The 19551-nt window shown below is 44.4% G+C and overlaps 1 protein-coding gene across 5 annotated transcripts in view; it reads left to right on the top strand.

Annotated features, from left to right (window-relative positions):
* The window catches only part of LOC126920921 (Krueppel-like factor 6), a 289042-nt gene that overhangs the window by 68389 nt on the left and 201102 nt on the right, over positions 1-19551 (top strand). For 4 of the 5 annotated variants that reach the window (XM_050731929.1, XM_050731928.1, XM_050731930.1 and 1 more), the window contains one exon: positions 19090-19179. In XM_050731929.1, the coding sequence (XP_050587886.1) occupies positions 19090-19179 (90 nt within the window). Of the gene's footprint in view, positions 1-3477; positions 3617-19089; positions 19180-19551 lie in introns of those variants that run through there. The other variant, XM_050731926.1, reaches the window with a different exon arrangement.

Raw genomic sequence — 19551 nt, 5'->3', positions numbered from 1 at the left:
AGCTTATCGGCAACGGGGGTACTGCTCCTACTAGTTGTCCGCGGACCTGTTGGCAGCCACTGGTTACGTGTACCCTCTATCTAAAGAAGTTTCACCGTACATTCAACCACTTTGTCTAATTTATTCGAATCTGATCGGGAAGTTTATTCAAATCTCTCGGCGTCGTTCACATTTCCATATCGTCTTAACATCTTCCTCATTCTGTTCTCATTCTTTCGTCGTTTCTAATTCTCCTCTTTCTATTTCGTCCTACTTTCCTATCGTCGCCTCTTTAACTACTCCTTAACCGTACTTTAACTACAGATTTCCCGAATTTTAGTAAAAATTTCCTATGGTTCTATCTGTATTCTTTGCATATAGCATGCGCCTAAAACACGCCAGAGAGTCAGACCCCTGCGCGCAATCGTATTTTGAAACAACATCGACGTATATTGGTGGATCCGAAGAGGAGCGACGCTGGAGAAATGTCGATGTTGTTGGCACGATGCAACCCGAGGGACGTCGATAGTCGTAGAGTTTTGTCGCTGCGACACCTAGCTCGGCCACCTATCCATGCATTATGCATCTAATGTTAGTTACATGAGGCATACGAAGGCGCTAGGCCCATCTTCCCAGGGCTTTCAGTTTATAAGATCGGACACCGACGTGTCTACCTGTCGTCAAGCTTTAGATTCGTTCTTTCGCATTCTCACCTGCCGTTTTATCGTCTACCCGTGGTATAATAGACCGGAATATTCAGCGTTGACGAATACGCGACGGCCCATCGTTTCTGTTCACAACCGATCGTTTTCGTGTATTTCGCTTTACATCGAATTTCGTTGTATCTCGCGCAGTTAAGGATATGGATGTTTCTTTAGGAAGTTTCACGCTAGGCGGTAGCTGCTAAGTTCGAAGAGCTTTGCTACTTGAGACGGGGATACTCGCTTATGCAACGCCTTTAATTAATTAGGTTTTCTTTTTTACATAATAAATATAAAATTCAAAAGTAGTAGTCGTGACCATTGGAGGGACGAAAACTTTACGTTAATACGTAAAATAGAAACGAGATAAAAATGAGAACGTGTACCTGAGATTAGGTTGCAAAGAAAGATTGCGCGATCATCCAAGATTGTCACACAATATACTCGCAATATTATTATTTTATATAAGTAGCGATAAATGCTTGATTATCATATTACGAGTGGATAAATGTAGAAACCAACAGATTCGCTGTGGTGGTTATCTTTTATCGATACTCCGAGCTTTCTCGAATGATAATTGCCAGCATAGGCGCGCATATAAGGAAGAGACCATAGGCACGTGAAATCTGGTTTTCCGCGATTTTCTGCCGTTCGATTAATGCAGCGGCACGTTTTTGCGCGAAGCTCGAACTAGGAGAACTCTTGCAACAGTTAATGGACCCGTCTTGCCACGTATTGAGGAGTTCTAATTGCTTTTCATTAGCGATAATTAATGGGCCTGACGCGATCACGTTCAACCAATTTACGGTAAACAGCACTCCGATTTGTCAATTTCCCATTCTAATTCGTGTACTCGATAATGCGCATGAACTACGACATTCAGTCACACGGTCTAAATTAGGTGACCGGTCTAAAACTCGCACATTTTCCTACAGTTCTTCCGAACTAGCTAAGAACCTAGTAGCACGAGGAATTTTCTTGTTTCTTTATAGCCCGAAGTCCAAAGGAAAAGCCGATGCGAGATTTGTACGCGATCGATAATCTTCTCGTAGTAATTTGCCTAATTTGAAAAGAAAAGGTACGTACGGAAGTTGGAGTTTCATTCGCAAATGCAGTAGCTACGGAAATTATAGGAATAGCTTTTATTTCCAGAAAAATGTTTATAGGAGCTATAGATTCAAGGAAAGAAGATAGAAAACGTTTAACTGCAGTTTAATATCTCGTTGAAGAAAATGAAAAGGGGAGAAAGTATCTCAGCAGAGATGACAAAAATGATCCAAAGGAATAGTACTACGATACTGTAAATTTCGGCGAAACATTTTCTACCTGGAAAATCAGGGTTCAGTGGGATCATTCTTCGTTCGAGACGTGGTCGAGGGAGTAGCCGAGATTAATTACCGGTATCTCTTATTCGAGAGCGTGGCCCCATTAGATTCTAGGTAAGAATCGCGTGGTAGCATAACAGAGGGAAACCGAGTAGACGATGGAAGCCGAAGCAGAGTCTGCAGCGTAATGTAATCAGGATAGCCGGGCTTCGTTGCGCCTTGTGTCTACCTTCACCTAGCCCGCCGGCAGCAGGAAAGAGAGAGGGAATTCATTTGCATATTAATCTATATAATTAACTGCCGCTAACTAATCGCTCGCGTTTAATTAACGCGCTGCTGTATGCCTCTGCTGTTCGCTCTCCTACTTCGTTTCGTCGTCGTGGTTGTTGTCGTGGTTGTTGTCGTCGTTGCTGCCGTTGCTTTTGCTCGTCTTGCACGATCCGTCGAGTTGCATTTGTTCGTGCGCGGCGAACAGCACGTTCCGAAGTGTCGTAAACTCGTGCGGTCCTGATTAAAGGCCGTTCATCCCCTAGTCGATGCTCGACAAACCCTTTTTCTTCGCGCATCTCGCCAACAAAATATAACCTTAGTGTATAATAACGCGTTTAACGTCGGCATACTGGGCGTACGCCGCGATGGTGATTTTCTTACCTGGTGTTCGCTCATTAAAGGGTTCCATACCGGCTTGTTTTTATTTTGACCCGCCGCGCCGCTAGCATGCGATTCGACGTTAAAAGGACGTGTCTCGCTAATGCTAGGTCACAGGAGCTCGAACGCGCGACCGAAGATTCTATTGCTCGTAAGAACTTTGTGGGCTAATTGTAATCGTCGCGCAAAATTGATCGTTTGCTTTTTTTATACCTCTGATAATCAGGTGTTTATTTTGTACGAAAAATAGGAGGAATTTTATATTTGAATGTACAGAGGCTCGAATTCTTTACTTTCGATAACCGATACGCAACAGGATAATGCATCGGCCGCCTAATAACTAAGCGTGGCGCAGCGCTGGAAAATCGGAGAATCGCACAGGTATCGGCAGAAATCTTAAACCGGTACGCGCGGAACCGGTAACGTGATCACGGAGCGCGCAGGTGTTGGCTAAGCGTGTAAACACGCCACGTTCGTAGACCGCAAGAAAATTTTAAAGGTCGCGCGCGACGCGACTACGCCTTCAACTCGAGAGTTCTTCTTCTTCTCCTTCTCTTGCTTCTTCCTCAGTGCCGTATGCCATCCGTCTTTCGTTGTTGGCCGTCGCGTCGTGGCGTAGCCACCAGGCCTCCTCGAGGATCATAACTAACCAACCTGCCGGTACACGGAGTCGTTGTTTATGAAACTCGGCTGCGTTACAACGTCGCATCTCAGTGGTCGGTATTCCGCGACAATCCACGGCGGAAGCCTTCTGAATATTTATTACGTGGTCTCGCTCGAACGTGAAATAGGACGATATCGGTTCATCAAAGCCCGCCTCGGGAACGATCGGTGAACGTAGCTCTTCGAAGCTGCATTATTACCGATTCACCGGTTCGCCGAAATTACGAAGGGATGCTGGCTGCGCAGTATCTTCTGCATCACCAAAATGTGATCGACATTGTTGCGCAAGTGATGAACAACGTAAGTGTCAAACGTGTAAAGAGCGTTGATAACGTTAAAAACAGAATTCGTACGAGATTAGCAATTGTCCTCGTATTTACGAACAGAGAGATTCTCCGGCGAATCGATGAACTTTTCCTCGTTGCAAGTATGCAGAGACCATATCACCGGTTACTTTCAACGATAAGTTAAGATAAACGACAATTAAATTACCTTGCGTTTAGCGTCGTGACCAGGACCGTGATTATTGGAATTTGCGCGACGTTTGTTAAAACCGGTTAGCACGCAAAAGAGGAAACATCGAATGCGGTTTGACGTATGGAAAATCGCAGCGAGCATCGCAGACACCTTCTTGATCGTGTGCGTCGTCGAAAACAATTAAATTCCTTTTTTTTTTAAGCGTCCTACCGGTCATTTTAAAAGCCGCTGCATTCCAACGAGTATGCTCAAATTTATACAGGCGTAGCCGGCTCGGACTCACTTTCGTGATAATCCTTCAACGTGCTTAAAACGTAGTTTACGGCCGCCCCACCTCGCCGCGGCGCTCATTAAATCACGATGCAATTACATTCTTCGCCGTACATTATTGTGCTTCGTGATTCCCCAGTGTTCGCGCATTAAACGGAACGCGTGTTTAAAGGCGAATGAAACGGCATACGTCGGTGTGCTTAATTATACACGGAGACATCAGGGAACGACCCATGGATTCCGATGATTCCGGTATCTGGTTTCGCATACCGTCTGACGCGCTAACCATTTTTTAAAGGCGTGGCCGGACATATCATCCTCTTCCATACGATCGAAAATCAATAACCGACGCTCGGCTGCTGATTTCCCCTTGCAATTACAGCAGCGCCGATGGCGTGAAACAACGAAAAGGAAAAAAAGTCGTGAATCTTACGTAAGAGGTGGGAGCGTGTACGTTGAGGACGCGGACACAGCGTACGCGTTATGCAAATGCACGTCGTTAGAGGCGCGCGAACAATGCTACAATTGACTGTTGTAATAAGCTCGTTTAGCGTATCTGTGGATCGGTATCGTGACGTGGGTTCGCTAGCGTGTGTCCACCTCTAATTCCCCGATGGTCGGTTGCTCGTTTACGCAGTCGTTTCGCGCGTCAAGCGAAATGTGTTCGCTCATGATCTCGTGGAAACGCTAATCCGTCTTTAATTCCTTTATAATTGTAGATACGGTGCCGGTCGTACGTACTATCAGAAATCTTAAAGGGAAATGGGTCTGATCGCGTAAAGCTTTATTTTGTATTTCTTCTCCACTCTTTTTCTTTTTTCTTTCATTTTTCTTTTTTACAATAAATAACGATTTATAAATTCGAGACGTTTAGATTGGATTAAAGGTTCTGTGAATATTTTGATTTACGATTGGCTCGTTAAGTATTGCGAGTTGCAAGACCTGGACACTTTAAAGACTTCATTTTTTGAAGCATTTTTTACCCCTTTTTATTAAACTTCTGCTGATTTCCTAACGTCTATTTACACACTATCGTCTTTCTGTATGTTACGTCTGCCTATCTTCAAACGTTTTACCCACATCTGAAATGTTCACTTTCCAATCGTGTTCTCGTCATATGTAGAAACCCTCGCGTTCGCTTACATAATTAGTCCGATGGCGATTAAGAGGATTACGCGCATAGCACGAGGAAATTTGCATACATGTAATCTTTGCCTGTTTTTTACGGGTACGAAGCCGATGGTACTTGGCGTTTTAAGTAAGTGAGCAGAGACTTGTGGGAATGCGACTGATGAGGTGATTACAGGCTAATTCGCGCTAGACATCGCGAATTTTCTTCGCGTATCATTGTGCAACGGTCATAAAATTATAAGGAATGAAATTATAAGTATTCCCGTTTGCTTTCAGCCAGTCGTAAAACAACATCGTTTCTGTACTGCTACTACGCCCATACCCTTGAGTCTTCTTTCGCAATTAATGCATCCTGGAAATTTCCACAGGTCTTGGAGTTCCTTGGAAAATCTCGCTCGTTTCGATTCGTCATGCATCGGTAACAGTAATTAAAACGTTTTATTATCGAACGTTAGGGACGCTGTAAAACGTGAAAACTGACCTTTCGTTTTGTTACATTTGATAAAACAGCTTTATTTTTAAAAGGCTTAACGACCGTTTAATGATTTTTATCGTTAATTGCGGTTTTCAACTCTTTTACGAGGCTTGTGTAAAACTGTTCTTTCCTGTCACTTTTATCCGTTCGTTCGTTAGTTACGCATATTTATTTCCATCATTATAACGGCCTCTTTCACGGCTACAGGTGTCTGATTTAGAATATTAAATACTTGATAAAACGACCGCTATTTCTCAATGTTTTAAATTAAAGTAGAAATCAGAAGCGAAAGTGAATTTCCTACGTGATCTACGATTCGACGTCGGCTATAACGTTTTGATAATCGATAAAAGAAAATTTTACAAATTATAGTTCAGAGTGGAATTAAAACACGTGACGATTACGAAGTCGACGTTACTCGCGTAGAATTGCGAGTTAGGTACGTCGAAAGGATGAAAACGATGGAAGGATCTGTTTGAGATCGGGCGTCATCAGTGGTTACAAATGATCGCTGCCAACGTGCTTCATCTTCTGTCGTCAAACGATCACGATTCTTCGTTTCGTGTTTCGCGCAAGGAACGCGACTCAGACCGGTCGTTGGCTCTTTTTTACGCGTAATTTTCAACCTATCCACTTGAAGCGGAGTTAGTGCTATTAGGGTAGACAAGTTACTCGAGAAATGGCTCTTTCGGTGCTCGCCGGACGGCATTCTGATTCTGATAAACGTTCCACTCTGGTATCCGGCACGTTCGAACGAGTAATTAAATTGATTGACCGTTCGCTGCTGTTCACTCCGACTTGGGAATCGTCGCGCGTCCAGTTAGAAGTCCGATCGAGGCTGCCAGCGAGTACAAAAGGGCCGATGGGCTTAATGTCGCCATTACCGATGCTGATGAGTCCCCTTCGTTACGAACCAACCCGTAAATCTCAAGCAAATGTTCCTCTCTGCGCTCTTTCCACGGCTTTTTGCGTTTCTTTCTAGCTGTCCTTTCCCCCCTTTGTCCAGTTCGGTGAGCGGAGCTAGTTCACAATAGAGAGTACAGTCTTATTGTTCGATCTCGAAGAGGATCGTAAAATTGCTGACAGACTAGACAGCATTGGCTGGCAAGTTGGCGGTGGTATTAGTCGCGAAGCAAGAGAACTACCATTAGGGGGTAGATAACTTAAATTATTAACCGATTGCGAATCGTTTTTCAGTCAAAGTATCTTTAGAACGAGTCGAATGTGGTTTAATTCGTTTTAGTCTTTGAGATTGTAAATACGATAACGTAGAACGTAATATGGTTGTGTAGAATGACGATAGTCGCGTACATTAATGGATTATTAAGTTCGTTGCTTGAATACCGGACGGAGAATCTGTAACGATTAGTGGATATCACCTGTCTTGATCAGACTTGGAAATAAATAAGAGTCGCGCCGCTATTACATGCTTATGTACTTTATTAAAGTATAATCGAGTTGAGTGGCAGCTACTGGGGGCACTTGCCGGTAGCCAGGTGTTGTTCCAGGTAAAGCCTTACTCGCTAGGGTTCATGGAAGGATCGGTTACTTCCGGTATTTTTCTCGAGAACTAATTGATATGAATATCACGGTGTTCCGCTACCAAGTAGTATCCGGTACCTACAATAAATATCAATAAACAATGGTATAAAGGGGAAAGACACTAAAACCAGGACAACAAGAAAAAAAAATTAAAAAATTACATCTAAATTACACCTTAACGTGAAATACATGCTCTTAGCAAAAGGGAATGATTGAAGCCGAGGCGCAAGACAGCAATTTTCCTGCTTCTTTCGCAGAGAATAATCGAAGTGAAAAATGATCGTTATACTCTGTAACGACCAGCGTAAAGCAATTAAGTAACTGTTGCATGATAACGGGGCTGGTCGAAGAAAAGAAATCGTCGTCGACTTTAAAACAGTTATTCGTCGAGTCGTTTATCTGAACAGTGAATCTGGTGTATCTTATCGATCCAGATCGAGGGATCTTAATCGGGTAGCCCTTTGTACGAACGTAGTATCATCGTTATTACACGAATTTCGTTCGGATGATTTTTATAATTTTCAGATGGACCAGGGTCGGACTAAGGTCGGTAATTGTCCAACAAGGACTGTTGATCGGGCTAATTAGATTCGCGATAATCGCCGGTACGGCGTTACGAAAAATTGAATGTATCCAATGATTACGAGGGGCCGACCCGCCACTTTGGGGCAATAAACGACATGGATTCGTGACTCGGGGATGCCCGTTTACGATCGTGGATTCGGCATTAAAGGCAATAACGCCCACGCTCTCATATCCGCCTCGGCCTCGCGGTGCGGGTATAAAGATTGCGCCTTAAAAGCCACCAGACGTATCTTTATCCGCGGTATTGTTCAAAAAGAGAAATTACGCGCGTGTGTGCTTCTGCGAAAAGTGATCCACCGTTCATCCTTTAAATTTCCCTGCCCCTGATTTTACACGTCCGCATTCCAAAAAAAAAAGAAAGAAAAAGAAATTACTTGCAAGAATGTCTCGACCGAATTTTGAACAATTAACTCGAAAGTATATAGTATATATAGTATTCCGAGAGTATACGGTATATTCCGCGAGCATTCCTTCAAAGTGTTTTTATACGAGGTCGCGTGAAATAGTCGATACGCGTAAAAGGCAAGATAAGAGAAAGGATGGGGTTTGACCTACGGCCCTTTAACGAGATGCGATCTCATGGTTCGTTAGGGGTTCCTTAGAGAATAGAAGAAAAATCAGGATTCGTTACGTGTCGACGAAACGGGAGAAAACACGCCGATACAGGAAATTATGCAGGGATTCTTTATTTTCAATCGGTATGGTAAGTTGGTTTTTGTTGGCGGTAATTGAATCTTTTTGGAACAAATTGCACGATGGAAATATAATAAATCGTAGGTAAGAAATATCTCGTAGGAAATATCTTGTGAAAGTCGGTTGAAAGTTAGCGGTGAAAATATTTGTTGCTTTGGCAGTTGCGAAAGAATTATGTAGACGATCATACGTCACGCTTTATAGCGTTATACGTCGTCAGATTATTGCATTACGGCGATACGTTTGAACTTTAAATTAATTGACCTCTTCGAAAGAAAAGTCTGGATATCAAAAATCGCTGATCGCAACGATATCGCGCGAACAAGCAAATATCGGTACACGTGTATTCGAGAGATTCAAGAGACAAAAACCATAATCGTGCATCGACTGTCGCGAATGCTACTCGCTTACGCGGACCAGCTCGCGATATACACGTATGTATTTATCCAGCGGAGGAATCGAATGCTATCGGTCGGTCGAAGCGGTTAAGGCCAAGGTAATTGCATTGTACGCGGTTGTTCTTTCAAACGCCAATCACCGGCGACAAAACGTTTGTCGCGGCGAGGCGAATCGCATTTGCGGCTGGACGGCGCCGCTCTTAAAGCCGTTCCGCGGTTCTCCATCTCACCTGCGTCTCTCCTTCTGTTCCTCTGGCATTCGTCTCTTCGTACGTCTACGAACGTGTACGATCCTTCGACAGTTGCGAAACGGTCTCGCGACGTCACCGGCTTTACATTCGAAATCGTGCGTTCTGTTCGCCGCGAAGCGAGAAACGTTCCAGCGATCTCACCGAATGTAAATTTCGCTGCAGAATTTCCGAGCGTTCGCACCGAGCGTGTAGGAACTCTGATCGGCGAATAGAGTGAAAAAATGAACGATTTACGCGTCAATAAACTATCGCTGAGTTTCATTTGCGCGCGTCGTAATCGTTCGTAAAAACAGTTACGCTTCCGGTCGGTGATTTTATGTTTTGTCCGGGCAACGCTGAGAAAATTTCTCGTCAAGAGTAGAGCGTAGTTGACGCTCGTCTCTTGGCTCTTTCTCTACGAGATCTTTCTCTCGCTATCGAAAGAAGGAAAGAGACGCAGACGACGACGAGCGGAATCAGGTACAGAGTCGTGTGCTCCATGCTTGTTGCTTGGCTGCGTTTCAGTCGTTCTGAAAGGGGAGGAGAGGCGGTATGACAATCACGTAAATGCTCGGATACGGACGTTGACTGGTCCCGCGCGTAGATCAGAAGGCAGCGGCCGCGTTTGTGCCTGCTGAACCGATCCGCATAAACGAATAATCCGTTAAGTCTTCTTAAACATCCAGCCTTCGTCATGAATCGGTGATTCAATTAGGAGGCCGCAGCGATAATTCCGCGATATTAGTGGGCAGTTTTCTGCGCGGATTAACTCGCCTTTTATATCGAAGCGGACAGCAACCGGGCCGCGAGCTTAAAGGAGGATAACTTGTTTCCATAAAACGAAGCAGGATACCGGTGTCCCTGTTTCCACGTTGAACGCTCGTAAAACACTCGAAAATAACCCGTGCGCTACGGCCATAATTTCTTCTCTGTTTCAAACAATATTCTTGATACTTTAAATTCGATATACGGGATGAAAACGATACATACGACGGTTAGAAGTATTGGACGAAAATGCTTGCACGACGAGGCAGCAGTCATACGATATTAGGAAGAATATCATTTCAGAAGAAAGTGACAGAATTTGTCGATCGACTTGACAATACTAGGGATATTTGTTGACTTTGTTTTTCTTGCCTATCCACGTAACCAACGTGTTTTCTTCGGTACTCGTCCTATGCACGAGCTTCGACAGGCTTTGCGCCGTCGCGATCGATACCGGTTGAGAATGCGAGCGACCGCATCGTCGATGGGGGCATATATGTACCTGTAAGAAGCTGGCGTAGGCGGTTAGTAAGCCGCATTGACGTTACTTAACCACTTAGGTTACTTACGGCCGGTGCTGTTATTGTCGAACGTGCTAATAGATCGGCGGCTTCCATTTCTTCGGTAATAATAAATTATCAAGCCTATCGGCCGCGTGTCGTAATGCGAGTAGGCTCGTGCCAATGCCTCGAGTTTGACTCGAAGGGTGAACCACCCGAGCGTGTGACAACTCGATCGATGTTTGATCGATTGTACCGTGTACGAGCCGAATAAAGATATTGCTACGATAGTAACATTATTTTTTACTGCATAGATGAAATAGAAAATTGTAATTGCTCTGAGTTAAACAAGCTGATAAAAGGTCCAAGTTGCTCTTATTCTTACGTAATGAAATTAGGCTATAGATATTTTTATACCGCCGTATTCCATACTTTTATGCCATACTATCGCGAGTAAAATAAGAAAGTTTGCAGTTTCAGTATCAAGTTTAGATAACGTGGAATCGGAAAATCCTATGCTTGTATTCGTTCGACAAACGAACCAGGAGAATAAGGAAACGTACGAGATTCGGTATAAATCAAAGCTTATATGAAGCCATTAAACCGTTTTCATTGCGGTCGGTAGAACGTTGTAATATTCTTAATAAATGGTGCACACGAGAGGAAGCGAGACATCGCGAAGAACTCACGTTGGTTTTATGGCTGGCTCTCTTACTGGATTGGTAATTTCATCGATCGAAAGCCATCCCCTACGAAAAAGGAACGTTCGAGAGACGATCTCGTCCTTTCACTATCCACGCTGTTTAGCCTGCGCGAAATAAATAATTGACTTTTTTTTTCACTGGCCTGGCCGATGGAACAGAAGCGTCACGAGCAAGGCGAATAGTTGTAACAGCGTCGGGTTTGACTTCCTCCTTTCGACTCGCGGGAGAAAGTCATTGTTGTTCGCGGTTTCAATGAAGTTTAAGTAACCGACCTCGACTCACAGATATATCATTGTACCTTTGTGGCGCCAAGACATTGTTACACCAACGCGCGCCGCGGTGGGTGTGCATTGTTTTATAGGAACCCGTGGCACGAACGCGAAAAGTTCCGCCCTGCTGGTAAAACTCGCCAACACCTTTTTGTCCTACTCTGTAATTACAATGTAGAGGAAAAAGAGAGAGGGAGAGAAGAAACGTAAAAAGAGCAAAAGCAGAAAAAGGCGGAGAAAAACTCACGCGATGAACTCGTAAAACTCGAGCCGCCAACCGGTTAAGAAAACTTTTCGTCTGCCTGTCCGCGATGTTAATAGCCGATATTAGTAATAAATTACGAAAAGTACATTGTAATTATACGCAAGACCCACTAAATATTCGAAATGATTCACGATCCCACGGTACGGCGCCAGCGATCTTTATGTACGATCGTCGCGGTCGTATCGTTGCTTTTAATTTTTTTCCGAACGAAAGTTAAGACGTCGTTAAGACAAATCATAACGAGCCTGAAACATTGGTAGTCCACTTTCGTAGTCATGTAGAAGGACAGGTTTGTTGGACGGTTCGCGATATTTAAACGACGAAGAAGTCTGCGATACGTCAAAACATACATGTACATAATTTGGTAAATGAGATCGCATCGGTTGTGTGTCCGGAGGCCGTAACGAGAAAAGTATTTTTCGTTGCGTGGCTGCGACGATGGACCACGCCAAAATGATATCGCCTGTCTGGTCGATTCAATTATTACCATTGCAATTATTTTTGTACTCGCATCGTGCAACACCTGCGATCGTAAAGCGATCTTATTTGCGACTAATAAATTTTCACTGATCGCCTTCGTTCCGTTCCATTTAGGGATAATGGCGATACTTGGGCAAGAAAATGTTGGTACTTTGTAAGCGATTAATTCTGGACTTGTTCGAACAGTTCATGAACGTTTATGCTCTTTGTACACGTGTACGTGCCATTTACAAACAGATTTTTGGACATATTTTAGGTAATCTTCGTCACGGGTGGTCCACGATAATACGTGGTTATACTACTGAAACAAGTTGGACCGTGCACAATTTCGTCATTCCACTAAGGAAAAGTTCTTAAATACTTAACTTCGTTGAATATCGAACGCGGTGATTTATGTAACCGAAAATTAAGAAGATTTGATCGAAGTGTATTAGCGATTAGCTGTTTCTTAGATTTAAAATGTATCTGGATAGGTTTCGCGATTAAATTTCCAATCAAGAATGTTTCACCTGGAAAATAAAAAATACTATTTTTTTTTTTAGTCCACCAGAGATTAATGGGTTTTTGTAGACGAAGCAAACGATGTCTGACTCCGATCCAGGATGAGCAATCTCGGGGAGACGGTGTCGATGGATCGAGTTACGAACCGCTCGCATTTAACACGAACCCGATCGTGATTTTAACTTTTATTTCGAGCACGTTCCGCTGGTGTAATCCAAGGAAACTCGTGCAGCTTAATACACGTACGAACACGTACACACCGAGTCTGACAACACGTGCCGTGTTCTACTTGCATGATCCGGCGCGATCGCTCTTGCTCGGGCGAGATCTGCATTTAATCGGTGTTCGCTTTTACGATGTATCTTCTTTAATCGTTCCACTGTCTGTAAAAAGACGAAGATGAGGAACGATGGAAAAATTACATCGTTCCAGAAAACAAGCGATCTCTATAGAGATATCAAAGACACGTTGTAATAATTCTCTCCCGGTAGTCACGAATTTAATCAGCGGTATTGGGAAGATAGAGAGAGATAGAGAGACAGAGAGAGATTTTTTAATTTGTCGGTTGCTTCATTTACGAATATGCGGTGCTAATCAGCCGTCAAAACGGAGGTAATAACTGGAGCGGCAAAGAGAGCAGGCAATTATTATTAATTACAGCGTGTAGCCAGGGGGAAGATTGACAGCTTCCATATTTAAACTGAAATCCCCTCGTTATGTAATCGCGCGAGGCGGCTAGCTTCCATTACACATATATATACATACCTACAATATGTTGCCGCGCTGACAACACGTGCCACACTTCTGCCGCATGATTTGCGTTACGTGCAGGCGCAAAGATTTGCCGAGTATTATACGTAGGAGAGGCTCGCTCGACCTGCCGGCTTCGTGGTTGCTCTCCCTCGCTTTCGTGCCTGTAAATAGGAGCCTGGCTGAAACTTTCACTCAGGGGCCGTGGCGGAAAAAATCTTTCCACCGTTCTACTGGGAAAACGAAAACCCGCAAAAATCGTATTCCAGCCAACTGTTGTTTATCGTAGTATACCTTTGGAAGGGTGAAAAAGCATGGATATAAAGCAAAACGAATGTGCAATTAGGTTTGTGAGAAAATTAGCGTGCTCGCAAATGTAAAACACATTGGTACACGCACTCGTGAAATTGTGAAAATCTGTTTTGAAAAAAGTAGTTTTGTATCTCCGAGTTCCTCGAGTCTGTACATTTATCTACCGTATAGTCTTTGGTACGTTGACGCGTTAAACAGCGTGCCGACCGATCAGCTGCTTTTTTCCTCAAATTAATTATCTTTTTCTTCTTCACGGCTGGCGAACTTCGCATTTCGAAATTTGTAATTAAGTCACCCTGGCACGCGCCTGTTCCTTGCTCGAGCGTCGCTAATTACCCGGTCGTCCTCTTCCACGGTACTCGTGCCCGAGACGAGCGTAAAGCGAACGAGCGTGGATGTACGCAACCGCGCTCAGATGCTTCATAGATAATTGGCCGGGCCCTGGTTCCCGTATGCAAATCCTCTCGAAACTGAATCCGTCGGCCTTATTCTCCCTACCGATAAAAATGTAATTTCTCACACTTTATTCGAGGTATTCGATCGTGTCTGTTCTTTAAACGCAGACACTGTCAACCTTGGCGAACTTAAAACATTTTCTACCACACACGACGCGTGTCATCCTTCGCACGAAAATACACAAACGCGTCGCCCGCGAAGTAATTAAAGTTTCGCAACATACGTAAAGTTAAATTTATTAACACCGATTAAATTTATTGCGAAAACTTTGTCCATGCAAATCGAGTAATTCTCGTCAAACAATTTTCACCGAGGACGTTTAACGTTGGTGCACGGTGGTCGATTATGGATAGCGATGAAAAATTGAAGTGCCGCGATGCCTAACGGACGTAGTTACACCGGGACAGGCCGAGTTGTTTTAACGAATGTAATTATCCGGGCGAGTCGTCCGATTATAAGCGTACGAAACGGTCGGGCGCATCCACACGGTTGGGGGCAGTTCTGGCCATTTCTTAGCGACCATCGCCCAGCGTGATCGTATCGCGGTCCTACTATTAGTACGATGATATATGTCATCATTATATCCTCCTTATTGCGTTAACCGCATCCTGTGATTTACGTCCCAAGGACCTGCTTCACTTCCGTTCTTTTTCTTTCGCTTTACGACCCGTCCCGTTTCGCCAATGACTCAACGTTTGATACAACGTGCCGATGCACTGCCACAATGTTTATGGCTTTCCCTTCGCGCATGCTGTTCGTCTTTTTTCCTTTTGATACCGTGTGATTTATTATCTTGTCCTCGTGGGCGGAGTAAGCGAAAGGGGAAAAAGTCACTGCGCTCTTCCTTTCGAAGAACGTACCAAATGTAACGCGGAGTGTCTCGCGACGTGACCGAGAAAAGCGACAGTCTTGTAGGATGGGAGGTTCGATCCGATGGAACTTTAAGTCGATGTAAAATTTGGAACGACCCTGCACCATCTAGGAACGAGAATTCCACATTTTGCAATTATTTTCTCTGCGTTTAAAAGTAATAGCAGATTGTCTTCTCTGTGAATAACAAACAGAAAGTCTGAAGAAACGCTTCCTATGCGAAAGATTTGTTTAACCGAAGAATAGTAGGTTAAGAAAGGATTCACAGAATCGTCAGAGTTCTGTCCGACAGTCACGGAAGACGTCGCAACCTCTGAATATTCGTGCGGGACATCGTACCGGTCGACTGTTATGGAAGATGCGGCGAGCCTCATGCGAATCACATCGTGTACGCGGATAGCGGTAGTGCTCGGCCAGTAAACATCGAGAATATTGGTATAATATGTAGATCTAAGCATGTACGTGGGTTGTCGGTAATGCCCCCGTAAATCAAGTCCTCCATTGTTTTCCTTCATTGAATGACCCGAGCGTTGCCGCACGGTAGTCTCGCGCATTCCATATTTCTGTTCGGGATATTACCGGTATTTGGTATAAATCTTCGCGTTTCGAGCATCATCGACTTTCGTATTGATAGTTTCCAGTCGATGCGAATCGATCGCGTTTCAACGTAGCCGGCTAACAGGTGTAGAATTCCATAGACGAAACGTTTAACTCAATCACGCAGTCTGCTCTCTTTACGTTCTACCTTTTCTTCTTGCAGTTGAACGGCATTGATGGCTGATCATTAGTCAGTGTTTACGGTTTCAGACAGATTCGTAGTAGTCAATGCCAATAACGTTTGGAGTTCCTAGAGAAGTTGCGTATTCCAGCCAAGTATGGAGCTATTAAGCGCTGTGGGAGAGCTATTGAATTCATTGTGCACTTTGTCTGCGCTACTATTAGCAATGAGATCGAGTACACGTAACAAATACGATATCGAGTTCGTCAACGGTTTTCTTCTTTCCTCTGAACGTTCGAAAACCGGTCGAGATTTACGACAAGGCATCAGGGATAAGTTACACCGGAGATCAACCTAAATTTCACGAAGGATATATTCTTGCATCGTGATCAGGATAACGAAACACGTACCTACAGCGGTCTACCGGTCCAAAAACGTTGGAGATGTTCGATGTTGTTCCTTGAAAGAACGAGACGCGAAGATTGGGGGCGAAATCGGATTAACGGGGATCGGCCGGTGAGGCGGGTGTCCATGGCGCGATGCGAGCGCGTAATCAGCACGGTTCGACGATTAATGTTATAAATATTCCGCTAATGCCCGTCCGTTAGGTAAGCGTTTCACCTCCTTATTGCTAACAGCTGCATATGGAGAGCGGCCGTTTGCACGGCGTATTCGTCGATGATTTCATACATTATTTCAAAGCCGCCCCACCTGGCCTTCCCACTGCAGGGGAGGAGACGACGGAGACGGAACACCGTATCTGGCGTCTCACCGCAAATCACTTTCATAGTCTCGTTTTTATGACCGAAAGTTGTAATTTATGGTCCACACGGCCGATCGGTGCGGGGTTTGCCACGCGAGAAAACGGATTACGCAGATCGACTTTTACCAGGAGCCACCGTCGGAGCTTTCAAAAGCTCTCTCCCGATTGCCATTAGCGCGAGCTAAAGACGTGTGGCGTGGGAAAGTAGAGGAAGGCCGGAGCAGAGTCAGTGTGCGTACACGCCTCCGTGTTGCGCTGTGTGCCGATCGGCCAGCGTTTATGCTTGCATTCATAAAGGTAGATCGCCCGTGTCTGGCCTGATAATTAAGAGGCAGCTCGTCTACGCGAGCCAGCTCGTTCTTCTCCGGCTCGTTAATTACGAATTTTCCTTTTCGAGGGCTGATTTTTACCAGAGGTCGTCTCATTTACGTTTAATCGCGCCCTCTCGCGCTAGCTCGCGATTTCACCGCAACTTCGTAGCTCGCGCGACTTTGTTACTCTCTCGTTGCGAAATCGTCGACGCTGACCGCGATGCTCGCGTTGGCGATTGCCTTCGACGAGAAGAAAAATCGTGACGTCTTACTGAATATGGTGGTCGAAGGAGGATTTCGAGGAATCGGCATGGAGTATCGGCACGCGCGATTCCTTCGACGTTCTTCCAGATCATAACAACGCAATCGTCGTGAGTTCGCGCCAGGTAAAATTGTTTTATGGATTCGCCAGTGGCTGGATAGGTTTTTTCTTTTCGAGCCGCGCTGGCATAATCGATGCGTCTGGACGGAGAACACACCTATGTCTGGGTCGTTACTGCCGCGTCCGAAGGAGCCGATTCAATTTCAACGGTAATCTCACCGCATTACGGAAAATAGGAGAAATCTAGCGAAAGTAAACGTAACATCGTCGACCTGTTGCAATTGCTGCGTAATAATGCAATATGTAATAATAATAAGAGGATAATAACGCACCTAGCTGCCAGAATACAGTCGAATATAATGAATCCAAGTAATGTATGTATTTTTACCCCGTTAGATACAACCGTCGAGTGGATTGCCTTTCCATCGACCAGAAATGTTCGTAGACACCCGAGGATGTAGATAACGTCTATTAATTGGGTGACAACGTGCATTCGTTACGTAAAGAAAGCCGAATCTGCTTTATCTAATTTTGTAGAAGGCTTACGTAATAACGTAACGGTATTTTATAATTCGTCCTACTGCGATAAGTGAGGTGTGCAATGTTTGCTCGTTCGAGAGGATAACACTCGATTCTGCTTTTAAACGACTTTATTAGTCTAGTTATCCAAGGCGGATACACGTTCATCGACGTTCTACGAGCTTTTAGATTTCGCTTACGTAAGATTTCTAGAGTTCTGCTTGTCGTTAATGTGAAAGAAGCGCTTAGTTGCAACTTCTTAATCGAGAAATCGATAAGTGGAGAAACTAGTATGTACGGTTTAGAAAATTTAAATGACGAGAAGCGTCGATTAACGTTACGTTATAAAAAAGTGTGAAATATCTCTGTCGCAAAGGCCACAGTCTATATAACATACGAAACAGAATCTTCCTATACGTTTCCTATAATATGAAAAATTCGAAAGGTAGCTGCGTCAGGTATTTCTGGTATTTCTTCGTTCGGGATTTGTTCGCATCGCTATCCGAGTCTCGCGCACAGGCGATTTACGTTGTCACCGTGGCGAGATGCGATCTTAATTATTCGAGCGAACCGACGAGACTGCCACCGTTCCACGGCGATCCTTTCTTTCGTTTCGTTCCAAATGACCGGTGTAATTGGCCCATTAGAGCGTCCCTGCTGTTTCCTGGCCGAGTGTACGAGCTTAATCGCGTCGCAGAATGCAATTCTGCGAGGCGTTCGCATCGATTCGCGCCGGCGCCGCCGGAAAATTGCGCCCGGCATGGCACCGCGTTTACCTGTCTTTTCCGCGCGTTGCGTCGCGCAGCTGCGTCCATTCGAGAGAGTGACCGCACGACGCAACCCGTACGTTCTTCAACGACAACGATGTACTCTCCGCAGAGTAGGAAAAAGCTGTGGCATACGTCGCGTCGTAAAACGAAACGGAATACACATTGCAGTTTTTATGCTTATCGGCAGTCGTACGACGAAACTGGGAAATTTACGTATGAATAAACGCGATGGAATATCGATCTGTCTAACGGACATTCTCTTATTGCTATTCGCCACGTATGAAGCACGGTGTTTTAATGGAAAACCGCAACAATCTTCAATTGCGTTTAAATCATCCGAATTTTATACATAGTCGTAGGATCGATAAAAGTTACAAGATTTGCGTTTTTCGAATATTTTACACGTACGATCAAATCGTGTGCAATGCGTCGACTGATACGGAGATACCTACTTCTATCAGTATTTACAGAATTTGTAGATTACTGGAGCAAAAATGTTGATTTTTCGCGTAGGATACGATGAAATCGCAAGTTCTGCGCTCCTCTTTGTTCCATTGTTCTCTATCTAATTTTCTGCGAAGAGCAATTTGGTTTCCAAGGGGCCCATTACGATTGCTATAATAGCGCTCATCAAGTCTGACCGCCTATCACCTTTACCTTCGTCTTGTCTAATTACAGGTCACGTTTATTGTTTCAGGATGAGAGCGAGCTCTCGAGCAAGCGGTGGGCCAGTGCGCCCCGCCGCCCGGACAGCCCCTGCGTCCTGGGGGCACCAACGTCTAGGGAGGTATGTTAGCTTTTCTTACGTTTTACGCGTTCTTCCTTCTTTTATTCGTGCAATAGTCGCGTGCAAACAAACCGGAGACTTTGTTCCGGCTTTAAGTAACGATAATATCTACAGATTGAATATATTACGAAGATATTCATCTACTCTGTATTATTTTACGGTGTAGAAGGTTGGTAAACCTGTAGCGTTCGTTTATGCGAATATCAACGTTACGCAAGTAGTTTGTCTATACACGTAGTATCTAATGGTAGATTCGTATCAATCTGTATAACTTAATCGGAATAGTTTGACGAGTTCGGGTTGCACATTTGAAGTCCGACTTAACAAGCTGAAGTTGCAATTTGCAAATTACATATCACGTTTGACGACAGT

This window comes from Bombus affinis, chromosome 10 (genome assembly GCF_024516045.1).
Source record: "Bombus affinis isolate iyBomAffi1 chromosome 10, iyBomAffi1.2, whole genome shotgun sequence".
Classification (NCBI taxonomy): Eukaryota; Metazoa; Arthropoda; class Insecta; order Hymenoptera; family Apidae; genus Bombus; species Bombus affinis.
Note: the sequence above shows the minus strand (reverse complement) of the source record. Positions and strands in the feature narration are given on the sequence as shown.